This window comes from Sceloporus occidentalis, unplaced genomic scaffold, assembly GCF_023333645.1.
Source record: "Sceloporus occidentalis isolate IW3139 unplaced genomic scaffold, rSceOcc1.0.p SCAF_101, whole genome shotgun sequence".
In the NCBI taxonomy this organism is placed as follows: domain Eukaryota; kingdom Metazoa; phylum Chordata; class Lepidosauria; order Squamata; family Phrynosomatidae; genus Sceloporus; species Sceloporus occidentalis.
This window is the reverse complement of record NW_028317081.1, coordinates 2,167,440-2,183,711: the sequence shown is the minus strand read 5'-3', so window position 1 is coordinate 2,183,711 and position 16,272 is coordinate 2,167,440. Positions and strand designations below refer to the sequence as shown.

Genomic DNA, 16,272 nt, shown 5'->3' with positions numbered 1-16,272 from the left:
TGGCAGCTATTTATACTCACTTTATATATCAAAATATCTATTAGAAGCGCCGTCATTCACTTTATTTTTGTACATTTTTTTGAATGATCTAAGAGAGTTCTAGAGTTTATGGTCATATCCTTCTGGAACTCTTGAGTTCTGGAAGGATATGACCATATTTTAACACTCTGTGTTGTGCTAAACGAATTATGCCCCGTTCCCCTTTATATCAGAGTTTATTTGTGTCTATTTTATATATTTGCACTTAGATATATCATGGGACTGCATAATATCAAAAATAATGTAGTGCCGTTTTACAAACATTCATAGTCGCATACCATCATACCTGGGAAGCTGCAGGGATGGCTACCCAGAGCGTCCCTATTTTTAGGTGACACTAGCATCATTTAGACGGGGTGGTCGGGAGTAGGTGGTAGTGGGAGTAAGGAGAAAGTGAATGGAACGTGGTTGGGTAGTGGACACGGCCAAACCTTGCTCCCCTGCCTGGAGATTGATGAAACTGACCCGGAGTCCAGGAGAAGCAGCACTTCCCCTAGAGACTCTTGTTCCAAACTGGAAAGTTCTCAGGTATGCATATAGCGCTCTGCTAGTCAGAAGGCTACATATCAACCAACTTATTTGTTAAAATACCATTTTAGTCTTTAGTTTCTTCATTGAGCAAACATAGAATAAGACCTAGAGTCACATAAGCTTTCAGGATATTGGAGATATCTTATTTATCTGACGAAGAGACCTCTGAAGTCCCAGAAGCTTGTATGACTCTACATCTGTTCCTGTGCTGTTCCATTAAAAGCTATCACCTTTTACTAAAGACTCCATCCTTCATTGAACCAGCTGTATCCATTTTATGTATTAACAAAAACAAAGTCTGGCCCCTTCTTTCATCCAGTTTTGGTTTGTATTGCAAGGCTACAACTACTACTACTACCACTACTACCTTTTGAAAGATCTGATGCTGAGGTCTGTAGCTGTGGCTACCATGTTTATGGACAATTCTGCTACAAAGTAGTCAGTGTGATACAGTTACCATAGCAACCAAATTTTAATACTTTGCGACATCGATTCCCAATATGTTATTAGTCAAGTCACTGGGCTGAATTTATCACTCCAAAGTTTTGTCTTTAATAGACTTTACTCATATTTATAGGACAAACAATGTTCTTGGTTTGTAGTATCCTATAATAAAATAGCAATAATATTGCTGCCAGGACCAATTTCTTTGTTTGTTAAAGTTGTCCATTTTATTGTTATTCCATTAATATTTAATTTGTGATCATTTTGTTTGCTGCAAAAAAAAAAAAAAGTAACTGTGAATACATTTACAAACTGTATCAGCTTACCGGTTAATGCTTTTTGGCCCATTTCCCAAAGGAAAATTATAGCGGATGCATTACACACTGCCTGTAGCCCGCTACAATTAGGCTTTTAGCTTCCCAGAATCATTCAACAGTCTACCACTCCTCCAGGTTTCCTTAAAGGAGACGGTAGCATTCTAGATAATTCCTGATAGTAATTCTAATACCTTTCCATCACATTATTCGCCTTTTTATTTCTTTCCTCTAAAACTAATGTATTGTAAGTATCTATAGCTTGTGCTTGCGGAATCGCTTTGAGGATTTTTAAGATGGTTTGGCCAACATTAATGAGTATCTAGTTGTCCTGAAGCTCTCTCCCTTTTCCTCCAATCTATAACAATCAGCAACTTAGTGGGAAGGAATAATCATGCAGAGCTGTACAGCTGAAACAAGCTTCTATCATCAGCGGTTCATGCATCATCTCTTAAAACAACGCAGATCGTGGCTGGGCTGGCAGTAGGATTGCAAAGTGATCTTTAGTGAGGGATCTCCTTGGGCAATAAAGAAACATTTGCATGGAATGATCTGGTTAAGCAGGTGGAACATTTCGGGTTGATTGTATAATGAAAGGTTTTGACCTGCACACCCCAAAAAAAGGGAATTGTTTAAAATATTTTTAGTAACTAATAGATATGCAGATATTTTAGAGTTAATGTCGAGAAATGTAATGTTCATGAAATACTTTAAAGTATGCTAATTAAATATTGATGAAGAGTAGATTTTATTTCATAACACGGAACCAGTGAACTGCTCAAAATAAGGTTTCAGCACCTCTTTCGAGCGCTGCTGTTTCTCATTTCTATTGTAAATATTTGCATAAGCCTTGGTTATTCCTAAAACCAGCCTTTAATATCCCAGTTGGCTTGGACTACATTACCTAGGTAACAAATGTAGCGGTCGAGCGACACACTGAACATCTCATGATAATGGAAGCAGGAATCTATTCTGTCTGCACATTCAAGGTTGGAATATGATATCTTGTGTTTGATGGGCAGAGCTAATCTTTCCTTAAAGCCCAAAACTGCTGCTGTCCAATAAATGAAGCGACAGGAGCTGATGTTTTATGCCCAGTCTCAGTGAAAGAAGATTTTAATGTATGAAGCTATATTTTGTAGCAGTGACCCAATATGTCTACAAAAAAACTACAACAAGAGTTTCTAGAAAGGTGCTTTCATATAAAATTGGTGTCCCCCTTTCCCGCCTTTAACTACTTTTATCCATCTTGAACACTGCTGCCGCTCTCATCATCCTATTGTTTTCATCTGCTGCCCCATTGCCTTTCATGAGGATCAGCAGTCCAGGTGAGGTGGTTGTAGCACCTTGTGTCCATGTGGTATTGAAACCCTGGTCTTTCAGGCATCCATTGCTGACTACTGCGCTTCTGGACTGTTGCGCTGGTTGAGGGACTCCTTCGCCTAAAAGATCCTTGTTTAGCTGCACCAGCCATTCAACTAAATATGCAAACCACTGACCCTAGGTGCTCAGATATTTGTGCTTTATTGTAAACTAGCCCTGTCTAGTCCCCTTGCGAAAACTTTGTTTGTTTCTCCTGGCTACGTCTGACCCTTATTATGGTTCATGCTTTTGTTGTGTTGCTGATTCCTACTTGCTCATCTTTGGCCATGTCTGACCGTGATGATGCTGCTGTGTTACTGTCTCCTGGTCACTGATGTCCTCTGGTTTTGTCTGACCCAGCTTAACAATTCCCAATTTTGCTATGTTGTTGAATCCTAGTTGGTATCAATAGGGTTGGACTGGTGTTGATGGGGCGGCCCTGGCCCGTGGCCTTCTGATGACCGGGCCTGGCTATCATCATCCTCAGACACCTTCCCTGTTGTTCTGTACATTGCGTTTCCCTCATCAAAAAAGGTAATCAGGGGGACCCTCTGAAGTATTCAAGAGAGGTGGTGGCCAGATGGCCAAATGGTTCTTATCTGCCTTCAAATATTTATATGTAGTACAAATTTAAATGACAAGTACATTCTATGAATAAAGTCTGCTGTGTACAGTCTTCTATAGAAGGTGCATGATAAATGTACAAGCAATGGGTGGTAGATCATTAATTTCATTACAATTTAACTTGAGAGGATTCATGCTTTTTTGCCTTTGGTGCCTGAGGGCGTCCAGTGTTATCAGGTGCCATTTAGCTTGCTTTCCGGAGACATTTACGCACAGAGTCATCTCTCCAAGTGGAAAGTCATTTTGTTTAACTAACCTTTCCTTTTCAGGCATCAGTGTTTTCTGTCCATTTGTGTGGTCAGTTTCCTTGCTTCACATGACAGGTTGTATCCCTGTGCACACACTTCTATCTGTGCTCACTACCTAGCAAATTATTTAAATTGTGTTCGATTTTCCCTGCTCACAATTACTTTGTATTCTTGTGTAATGATATACAATACCCACAGAGCAGGAATTTCTGGCTGTGGCTGCATCTTCCTCACCTCTTTCTCAAACTCTGGAAATACGTTTCTAATGGAAAAATAATACGCATTAAAGTTGTTTTTGGTGCTAAAAATGTTGCATAGGTTTGTGCACTCGTTTTGGCGTCCTTTTAATAGACATACTTTGGGTAGTGGGCAGGGCTGCCATCAGGGAGGGTACAACCATTATAGTTGTAAGGGGTCCGGCTGTCATGGGGGGCCTGATCGGGAAGATAAACTCTCCCTCCATTTTTATTTTCATACACACACAAAAAAAGCTCTGGGGCCATACTCTAGGATGAGAGTTCTGAGGGAAGGAGGCTTCAGCTCTCCTGATTGGCTGCGTTCAGAAGCCTCTACTTCATTCGGAGCTAAGTGTAAGGTAAAAAAAAACTACTGTATGTGATATGTGTGTCACTATGTGTGTACATGGCTGTGCTTGCCTGTGAGTGTAATGTCTGGTAACAAATCCCTTGTTTGTGCCATATTTTCCCCCAAACAGCTTGCCTGTGCCATCATTGCCACCAAACAGCTTGTCTGTGCCTTCTGTGGCCTCAGACAAAACAGTTTTTGTGCTCAATTGTTCTTTGCTATGCACCTAATGATTATGACTATATTCTCTGTCATATACATATATGACGTTGCTGCTGTGTGTAATTATTCGGGTATATTGTGGTACTGGGATGGTTTACCATACCTGGAAACTTCCCAGCCCCAGATAGGTTTGTAAGGAACGGGAAGTGGATGGAACCTTGGTTGGAAATGATGTACCCATTTTCCATAGGTGGATATCTGCTTAGTTATAGCATTGTGTTAGCCTTTGAGTTTGTGGGGGATCCTTTAAGCCTGACATTGGTGAACTTTAGGACTTTTCAGAGGCATCAGCTCTGAAAAATGTTGTATCATCTTACTTTTTACAATGGTATCTTTGCAAAAATGAAATAATCTTTTTTGTGTTTCTCTTCGTGTATCACCAGGTAGATTGTCTTGTAGTTTGTTCATTCCTGACAGACAACACAATAAAGAATTATTGTTTGTGGGGTTTTTTTACCACATTTTTAATCACGACCACTATATTCCATTATTTGCAACTGCCCAAGAAAAAGTACATAATCTATATTGCCCCTTAAAGGTGATTTAGTTCGGCCAAACTAAATCATTAAATAAATGCAGGATTAAGCACATCATTTCTAGCGCATCTGAATGTCCAAATCGTTCCCAAAGATTACACAACATTTTGACGCATTCATAATTGTCAGAGGCTGCATTATTATCACACAGCACAAACATATTTTGTTTTTTTTTGATGTGACTAAACCTTCAGAGGAAAAAATAAAATTACCGATCTGATAACGTTTACATACGAGAGAGTGCAACGTTTTATCCAAGTGAACAGCACCTTTTGGTTGGCTGTCCAGTTTGTTTATAATCGAACCAATAATCGAACCTTAAGTAAATTATAAAATAAAGCAGTAAGTGCACAGAAATTCTGTATCACAGTTAAAATAATGGTCATAATAATTAAATTAATTATTTTTTTGATTGTTAAAGAGCAAAATTTGGAAAAATCCTTGTAATAGAAAAACAAGCTTGAAACGGTAATATATACAGTATTATACCAGTTTATGGTTTTCTATGTTTTGGGAAAACTTCGCAGTTAAAGGAATAGTGTCGTCCCAAAAAATGTACTTTTATTTTACTGCATGCTAGTTGGAGCATACGTTCATCATCCATCAACCGGAGACTCTGGGTGAAAGTAGGGTAGTTCCCAGGTATACGTGTGATTGGCTTGGGACAGAAGAACTCCAATAAGGAAAGAACACCTGTACTAATTTGCATTCAGTGAAATCCAGAATCCATGCAAAATCAACTCCAATATGCACTTAACATGAAAAATAATGTCTTTAATTTTAAGATTATAACCCTTTTTTTAAATTGTAACAAAGTTAAGTTAAAGCCAGGCATCTATTTTGGATAGTTCAAATTAAAATTTTCCCAGATGACGGGAATTAGGCATTGGTAGCATTCCTGGAAAATCACAGGAACTGGAGAGCTCCTTATTTTAAAGTGTTTCAGCATCAATGTACTCCTACGACTCAGGGAGTTTCAATTCATTATTAAAAGACACAACATCCCAGCGTAAAGAATGGATTATATCCAACTTAATAAAACTCAAACACAAGTACTTTAAAACGAATACCTTTCAGTCTTCCTGTTCTAAATCGTCTTTAACTAAAATGAAACCATACATTTTACCTAAAAAAATCCTTGGACTTCATACAAGAAGAATGGCTGTTATTTATTTAAGAACACAGCTCATTATTGACAGTGATCTGTAAAATCTGGTATGTATATTTTCACCTCCATCATAACAAAGAATTAAAAAATATAATACAATCATACTGAAAATAAATATTATTTGGATACCTCAACGGCTTTTAACACAAATGCTTACCGCATTTGTGTTAAAAGCCGTTGAGGTATCCAAATAATATGAGAAAAACTCACCTTTGCTTCTTCTGTTCAACCCTTACCAAAGCCAAATAACAAACATACGTCTCTAGAAAGGAAGATAATGACTGCTCACAGTATTATAAGTATCAGCTGTCCTTGTAATCCACATTTATTGTTAAAACAACTCTTGGAGGTTAATTAACTATACCGAACTGTTTTATTTAAGATTGTGGAGAGTAAAGAACGTAACCGATCCTCTTTACACAGGGCTGTTAAAATGTTGTGTAAAGCCACAACAAGTAACCATACTTCTGCAGCTAAATGGTAACAATTACTGAAGATCCACTGGTTTGTTCGTTAGATGTAATTTGGATCCTGGTTTAACACCGCAAAATAATATCTATGTTGACTTGGTGTAATGTTATCGTAAAACAGTTATGCTGCATAGCTTTTTATGATTAAAGGGCAAAGTCACTCAGCCAGGAATAGCAGCATACCTAGAAACTTTCCGGGGCAGGCAAAAAGAAGAAACTGACCCAGAGACCCCAGGGTCAGTGTGTTTTTTTTTTGGGGGGGGGGCGCAGGCTAGCGGTACGTGGCCTTGCTCACTCCCCTCCCTCCACCTAATTCCTGCACACTTTTCTTATGAAAGTTCTATAGCTCTCGTTGTGAATGTGATTGTGGGTCTGAAAGGGGCATATTCCCAGGGTCGGAGTTTAGGGGCAAATTCCCAGGGTCGGAGTTTAGGGGCAAATTCCCAGGGTCTGACTTTAAGGGCAGATTCCCAGGGTATGACTTTAGACGCAGATTCCTAGGGACTAATTTAGAGCAATTTATTCTTTCCAAATAAATTCCTTTATAGGTGACATAATTCAAAATATGTTAACCTTCTGGAAAGTGATGGTTTCCATGAAAACCGTTATTAGAACTGTTTGGTCGTGGCAAGTAACTACAATAAAATTATAATTATAAAGGTTAGTAGTTGGAGTCTCTGTGTCAGTTCCTATATAAAGTTCAGAGATATGGAGGTGGGACACCTAGCAAGGCGCTATTCTGATGTCCCATAAGAGGTTTTGGCGCAGGAAACAAAGCATAAACCCAGTCGATGCTTGTGGTTTGGCTGCATTGATTGTAGTTATTGGCTTGGCGTGCCCTGGCATCTTTTTAGAAGCCAATTAAATTATGAGTCATTTGTTGAGTTTTGAAAGCCTTGCATCCATGATGTTTTGTTATTTGGAAGCTCAAAAACAATATAACATCTGCTTGTAAAACATTTTATAATGTCTTGCAATATGTAACGCTACGGCCATGTTAGATTCTGCTTAATATTACTTTAATATTTCATTACATACACATGAAATATAACCCCTCTTGGCCTAATGTCTTCTGGTCTTCGGCTGTTTGGTATCCCAACCTTCGTGTATTCCTTTCATGTCGGCCCTCCTGTGAATCTTAAACTTTTTCCTAAAATCATGATATTGCTTTTAAGCATTTTGATTTTTATCCTGATAGCCTCTGGTTTTATTCTATAGATTTTAAGGAGGAACTGCTACACAACAGAATTTACCCAATCCTAAGTATTGCAGGGTCAATTCAGACTTTCTTGCGGGAGACACTCACTTTCATGCCCTTTATAATGCATAGGAATAGTTCAACTCTCCTGCTAAATATCATTTTACTGAATAGACCCCATTAAAGTACAGTTGTATGGTACACTTTGCTATTGCTGCTGTTGCCCCATCTGTATCTTCACCAACCTACCAACATCTACTGTAGCATTGTCCCCTTCCCATCCCATCATTATATTCTCTGGGAAGGGCAGGGTTTGTGCAACAGTGGCAGATAATCTCCTCTTAATTCAGTAAATCAATACATTTTTGCAAGTCTGCAATGTTAAAATTCAATTGGTATTGTCATTCTTATTTTAACGACCCATCCTTGGCAACAGATGTTGTTATCATTATCCATATAATAAAAGCAAACAGCAATATGTGAAATTGCCATACCAATAACCATATACATAATTACTTATATTGCTAGTTGCCAGTACCTTTCAGAGTCCCGCACACCCTTTATCTCAACACTCTCCATGCTTAAATAATTTGATAAAAACAAGACTGCGTAGGCTCAGGGAGCCTCAGAAAAGGCAAGAAGACATTATAATTCATTATCTCTGTAGGGCCATGGCATAACAAAAAGCTGCACAGTTTGCTTCATGGACTAATGTTATATTTATATACTCATCCTTCCAAGTAGACCATGATGATGTGAGTACAAAACCATCCACTACAAGCCAAGCCAGGCCTCCACTGGAGACACCGGTTCTTGTGCTTAATATCCTAGGGAGATCTGCACAGCAGTAAAAAAAGAACAGCAACTGAGTGATCTCATTGTTATTATAATTATTATTGTATCATTTTATTGTATTGTTGGTTTTCTTCAATCAAAGCTTTCCTTTAGCTGGCGTGAATTACGTTTCCCGAAGCAGATTTAATGTGCTGTGTATATGGTAGTTGGTGTTGGAGGATAGGAAGGGGTGAGCTGAGACCAAGCACATATTAGCAAGGGAGCTCTCGTATTCTCGTATGAATTATTGAACTTCTAATGAATAATCAAAAACCTGCTTAGCCCAGATTCCGAGTGTTCGGATTCCTTATTGAGTGCTCGAGGTACACGCCAAAGCAGATGGGACTGGCTGGCATATCTGTCCACCCATGCCCTTCCCTCATATGTCATGAACAGAATCTGTTGTTTGGGGGTTTTTTTCACGTAATCTACAACCTGTGTTGTGAACGCAATGTAATGCAAAGCACAACCTCCATAAACAGAATTTCTTCAGAAAAAAAAGTTTTTTTTTGTGTCAATTCTTGAAATATTTGAAATTGCAGTGCGGATTTAAGCCTGTTGAAGAAAGTCATTTTCCTTTGTCTTTCTACATCTTTGCACGTGAGCGGTTTGCAAACCTAGTTAAAGGTCATCAAGATTTAAATTTAAACCTAGCCCCAGGCCATGAAGCGTAATTTTCTGTTTCATCTCGGGTTCTAAATTGCATAAAATTCTCCACTTCTGACATGAGTTTTCAAATCATATTTCTACCACAAAATATCTTTATTGGGTACTTTAGATAGGATTTCTAAAATATGTAAAAGGAGCATAGGTCTGATAAATGTCTTATATGTCTTCACACTTTATGGTGAGATGGCCCCTTTAGATATAAAATGAGTAAACCAACTATTCAGGTCTCTGAGCTGTGATTCTGGCCCTGAAATTTGTTCTTGGAGACACAGATTCTAAAGTTGTTATGGTTTTAACTGTTACTTTATTAAAACTACTTACAACGTGGCTTTTTTAATGGTTGGTTTGGAGGTATTTGGGTTTAAAGAGACTGTTTTATCTCAAAGAGAGGTTAGTAAGGCAAAGGGGGGAAATTATCACTCAGGAACTTAAGATAACTGCTCCAATTCATAAAACATAGGTGTTGTATTTAACACAGTTAACACTTAAAGTGACAGATCCGAAAAAGGCACAGGTTTTTAATTTTTAAAGGCTGTAAGTTAGGACAACAATATTATTTTTGCTATGTTAACACAAGAGAAAATAAAGTCTTTCAGTATATTTAGGCAACATGGAAAAGGATGTACAAGACCTCTGAGATCCCAAAAATTCTGATACGTTATATCATTTTCTATGTTGCCCCAATGAAAGGTATGAATTAGGACAAAATCTAATTTTCTGTAGACTAGAAACTGCTACTAAGATCCAATTTGTTTTTACTTCTACTGAGAAATGAAAAGAAGACAGGGAGGTGGAAGCCACGTCACATATACATACATACATACATACATACATACACATACAGTACATTTAATGGTACTAGTTAGACCAAGACTTTTTATAGTAATGTGGTCAAAATGAATGCCTTGTCTAAGCAGAATAAAATATATAAACACAGGGAATTATAGCATTGTAAGGCTATATCTAACATTAACAAGGATGATAATTTTTGTGGCGCATGATGCAGTGTCAAAATTATGACATATGCGTTTCCGCACTCTGAGTCACCTCCACACCCAGGTAAATGTAACACTTCGGTTTGTAAATAACATAAATATGTAGAAGTCTTAAGCAATACTTTAGTAATGTCATTTTCAAGGTGCTTCCTTGTCGATACTGATGTTTATCTTTTAGCAAAAGCACTGTAAAGTTTATAGTAAACTGTCGCAGAAACCCGCAGGAGCCACTACCTGCCAGCTCTCACCGGGACAGTAGGGAAGTTGAGTGCAAAAGGGTTAATATAGTAAAAAAAAATATATAAAAACTGCCCACAGGCTTACACAGAGTTACTACACCTTAACTCCAAACTTGTTCACACCCTGACCCCAAAGCTTTACTCATTGCCACCACCAAGTTCTATTTAAGCTTTTAAAAATACCTAAGAGGGCTTTGGTAACCCCTAAAAAAACACAATTTAGTCAAAACTTATGTTCGCTTTATGCACCCAAAGGATGTTGCTGTAATGCCTCGATGTCGAGCTCTGAGAGCCCCTACCCCTACCCGGGGCATCAACATCGGCCATACAGTGTATGGTGGCGGAGGCCCGTTTTAAAAGAGTTTAGGAGGCGATCAACACCCTGGGGTGTCTAGTTTTCAAAAATAAATGTTTTTATAGGGCACACTGAATTGGCCAAGTTCAAAGATGTACCAATTATGGCATGGGCAGTGGATCACCAAATGTCAACGTTCAGCATTGAAAAATGTGCATGCGCCAAATGCGGCATTTGCCCCCTAACAGTCAGGCAAACCAATGCTTGGGGGGTATCGCTGTACTCGGGAGATGTTGCTGAACACATATTGGGGTGTTGTGTGACAGTGATGTGAATAAAATGACTACCACAATGTTTGACAAAGACTGGTGGTAGAATTAGTGCATGGAAAGTGTTAAAATACTAGCATTTGAAATACCCTGGGGTGTCTAGTCTTCAAAAATATATGATTTGATGGGGTAAATTGCATTGGCCAGCTTCAAATATATCCAAAATGGCACATGGGGGAAGAATTACCAGATTTGGAAAAAATGGTTTTAAAATAGCAAAACGGTACCTGTAATTATTGCCCCATAATGTGCAGAAAAAAGCAATACAAACATTGGGTATTTCTAAACTCAGGACAAATAGTAGAATCTATTTAGTAGGTTTTTTCATTAGCCTTTATAGCTGTGTAAACGATTTTTTAAGTAAAAGTCAGAAAAAGACTTTTTGTCTCAATTTTTACCATATTTTATACTTTTTTATATAGTAAATGATATGATACAATCAAATTAATGACATCTAAAAAACAATATGTAACTTGTGTGGGTTCAGTAAACGGGAAGGAAGAAAATTACAGCTAAACACGAGCAGCGCAGGGGTTTAAATAAACAGAGATAAAACACAGAGAACTTACACAAACAAAAGTAAAACAATCTGTGGGAATCCCCCGACTGTACAATCCCTCCTGATAGTCCAAAACTAAAAGGAAATTGAAATTTGTTTTTTCAAATTCCCCTTCTTATTGGAATCTTCTTCCTTTGTCTATTTGCTGTCACACGTGGAAGGGAGTGTGTAGCCCAGGCCTTTGCGACACTCCTAAAGAGTGGGGTCATATAACCTGGCAGCAAACTCTTGTCTGATATTTTTTATGTCATATTTTGTTGTGATGGTACCTTGTATGTTAATAACTCTGGAGTAATCACATGCCCCATGTTATTACAAACGTACAGATACCAAACACCCCTATGTACATGATAGCTAAATCACGCACTGTTAGTTCTCATGATTTAACCCCTTCATGCTATGTTTCCTATGATTCTGGAGATCGCATTGTTAGCACACCACACATCTTCATGTTATGATTCTGTTATGGGAATGTAACCATGCAGTATTTTGGATATCATAACTCTTAAAATGCTGGGTGCTGCGTGCCTGGTCTCCTAAAAAATATGGCACCCAGAACAAGACATTTGGCATCCCTTGAAGATGCCCTGCTTGGATGCTCTTTGTATTGCACTGATTTTATGAAGGGGTCTGGCCAGTTCTCCAGATAACATGCATTGCAGGATGTGGTCAAAGAAAAAGTTAAATTTTCTCTTATTCACTATTGGACACAACAATTGGCACAAAAAAAACAAAGGGATCGATCCAGCATTTGAAAAAAACAAACTTCCAGCTTTATTTTACTTAATGATTAAAAAGCATAGTTCACACCTGTGCATCCAGTACACAGGAAACCCCAAATCTGACGCGTTTCAAGCGGTACCCCGCTCTTTATCACAGATAACTCACCACTGAATTTGTTTCCCTTAAGTAAGGCAACAAAAAGGGGCCCATAGAATTGGCCCCATAGAATACAAATAGTTTTTGGCATCCTATACCTTAAAAGGGACCTACGCTGACTTGAAAGCTTATGTGGTTTCATGTTACTGACACTTTAAGGTTTTAGAAACATATTAACCATGTTAGCCATAGTATTAACCTCTTTGCATATGGTCATGTACCAGGTACATCCCAAAAAATGGCCTTGTAGGACCAGTGACGTAACTGGTATATCACGTTAAAATCAGTGCTGCAGTGCTACACCACAGGAGTAGCAAAGACCATGCTGGGGTTTATTAACAAAAGATTTGGTAGCATTTTTTCTTTGTTTATTCTGACTTCATTGCATTTTACAAATCACAGCATTTGAGATACAGCATTAATAGTAGGCAAAGTGGCATTTTGGCCTAATGCCGTCAGTTACATAACAAAACAGCATTACCGAACCCAGGGGCGTACCTAGAGTATTTGGCACCTGGGGCGGATCCTGTATATGGCACCCCCCCACACACTTTAAAACTGCATAGCTCCTACCGTTATATACCGGCGCAGACACTGAAGGTGGTACAGCATAACACTTACTGTTATCATTATATACTGAGGCAGACATTGACGGTGGTACAGCATAACACTTATCACTATATACTGAGGCAGAAATTGACGGTGGTACAGCATAACACCTATCACTATATACTGAGGCAGACATTGACGGTTGTACAGCATAACACCTACCACTATATACTGAGGCAGACAATGACGGTGGTACAACATAACACCTATCACTATATACTGAGGCACACATTGACGGTGGTACAGCGTAATCCCTATCACTATACATTGAGCCAGACATTGACAATAGTGCAGCATAACTCCTATCACTATATACTAAGCCAAATATTGATGTGGTGTAGGCCTACCACTTCATTAGTAGTAGGGATGCACCGAAACGAATTCTGGACTGAAACCGAAAATGCAGCATTTACCTGGCCGAAACCGAATATGGGCCCCCCCACACCATAAAAAAAAACTAACACTTTTATTTCAAGTAGGTAACACACCAAAATAGGACAAAACAATTAAATAACAATATTAATATATATATATATATATATATATATATATATATATATATATATATATGATTGTTAACAGCAAGCACATTTCTATCATGCCCAGGCATACCCAGATTCCAGGATGTACTCGCAGACTTGGCATGATAGGAGTATGATTGCCCTATCTACCCCTTCTCACTCCCTTTTGTCCTACCTACCCCTTCTCACTCCCTTCTCCCTATCTACCCCCTATCCCCCCGTCTCAATCCCTTCTCCCTATCTACCCCCTCCTAACTTTCTACCCTCTCCCACTTTGAAGTTCACTTACCTTTCAGGAGTCCTGCGGTGGGGTGCAAGGCCTCTGTCTCCCAGCTCTGCCACTGTATGGAACAGTATAGAGTGATGGGAGTTATGATGTACTAGAGCATAATTATATAATGAAAAATACATTGGAAATGGTACAGCATAACACCCATCACTCTCACACACTTACCAATCCACACATACTAATCCACACACATACCAATCCACACACACACCAATCCACACACACAGCAATCCACACATATACCAATCCACACATACCAATCCACACATACCAATCCACACATATTCCAATCCACACACATACTAACTCACACGCATACCAACCCACACGCATACCAATCCACACACATACCAATCCACACACATACCAATCCACACACATACCAATCCAGACATATACTAATCCACACATACCAATCCACATATATACCAATCCACACATATACCAATCCACACATATATCAATCCACACATATACTTATCCACACATATACTAATCCACACACATACACCAATCCACACATATACCAATCCACACATATACTAATCCACACGTACCAATCCACACATATATCAATCCACACATATACTAATCCACACACATACACCAATCCACACATATACCAATCCACACATATACTAATCCACACATACCAATCCACACACACACCAATCCACACACACACCAATCCACACACATACCAATCAACTCTCACTCACTGAATGCTTTCCTACCTTTCCTCTTTTCTCCTTACAGCTTCTTTTCCTCCTCTTCGCTCCTCTTCTTCAGTTCTTCTGTCTTCTTCCGGGTCAGAGGGCACGGACGGCAGTGGGCGCGGCTTCAGTGTTGTGCGCCGGGATCTGACAACAAATCCCGGCGCACAGCAGCTGTTGCCGCGCGGATCGCAAGGGAGCGATATCGGAGGTCTTTAACAGACCTCCGGCTCCCTTGAGTGGTTTTAAGACGGGTTCAAGGCTTGGTCCCGGTGTGGACCCCCCCCCCCCTGCTAGGTACGCTACTGACCGAACCCTCCTTCAGCAGTTTAGCCTTACGTACATCCCGATGAAAATATACAGGCTGTCTTTGTAAAAGCAACACCAGTACACATAATATAGCGTGTACTTAACCTAACAGTGATTGCAGGTGAAGGACCCCTCTGGCAGCAAAAACCCAGCTCAGACTAATAATAGTAACAGAGAGAAAGAAACCAGGGAAATAATAGCGGACATGAGCATAGACATTAAGTATGGATTTTTAGTTTTAGTTTTTTACTTTCCTCTTAATAATTTGTCTTTCCCACCATTGCATCCAAAATATAGCGGGTCATCTGTTTAAGCCCAACAAACATCTCCCTCCCTAAAACTCAACTAACCCAGGATCTCTCAGGCAGGGTGGTCAGATACACATACAACCATCCAGATTTGGTAGCCTTCCTTCCACTAATAATTAGCACATTATCTTTGTCTCCTTGCTTGGCATAAATGTGTATGTATGGGTTTTAGGAGTGTCAAAAAAGCACATAACAGTTAACACCGTGGTTTTGGTAAGGGATATGAGAATGTTATCCTGAATATAAGACAAAGCCAATAGTTACGGTTTTACAACAGCTTGATAAAGGGTCAGACCAGGTAGGCCAAACCTGTTTTCTGCCATCAGAGTCTGCGTTTATTTTTGTACGATCATATGTTTTGTGTATTGTTTATAACTGGTACTATTGTCTACATGAAGTCAATGTACATTCAGCAATTTCATTATTACTCATTTCAGGCTATTCGAAGCTTTCAAATTGGACTGCACCTCTGTCCCGCTAACACTGAATTACGGGAAGAGGATCTGACTTGGGCACGCAAACTGCTAAAACAAAAGAAAGAACATGAGACAGAAGAACCCAACAATAAAAATGACATCAATATTGGGCAAGAATTAATCCCCGACTATGACTTCGAAAGTGATGAGGTGGTGGCAGCCTGTGCTGCTATATCGCAGAGGCAGAAATCCATGGAAAATAACAAAGGGGTTGTCGTGTCAGCATCTGGATCAGTGACAAATGTTGAACAGAAGAAGAACAAGCCCACTCATGATGATCCCAAAGAGTTTATAAAAGCACGATAACGGAAAAGTTCTAGTGCTGTATAGAAGGTCATGTAAAACATGGGTGTTTATTTGAGGCAATAATAATAATAATGAGAAAAATAAACAGTAGATCTGTAAATAAAGGAAAAAAAATTACAAAACTTATTTTTTAGATGCAGCTTCGAAGAAAGATATATTACAGAGTGTGTAGTATCGGTGGTGACCTTAAATGATTGTGTG

At 39.0% G+C, this 16,272-nt stretch overlaps 1 protein-coding gene across 1 annotated transcript in view; it reads left to right on the top strand.

Annotated features, from left to right (window-relative positions):
• Positions 1–16,071, top strand: part of LOC149283788 (tetratricopeptide repeat protein 33-like) — a 134,593-nt gene extending 118,522 nt beyond the window's left edge. The window contains exon 4 of the mRNA XM_089497334.1: positions 15,727–16,071. Coding sequence (XP_089353460.1) covers positions 15,727–16,071 — 345 coding nt within the window. The remainder of the gene's footprint in view (positions 1–15,726) is intronic.
• Positions 16,072–16,272: the final 201 nt, after the last annotated feature.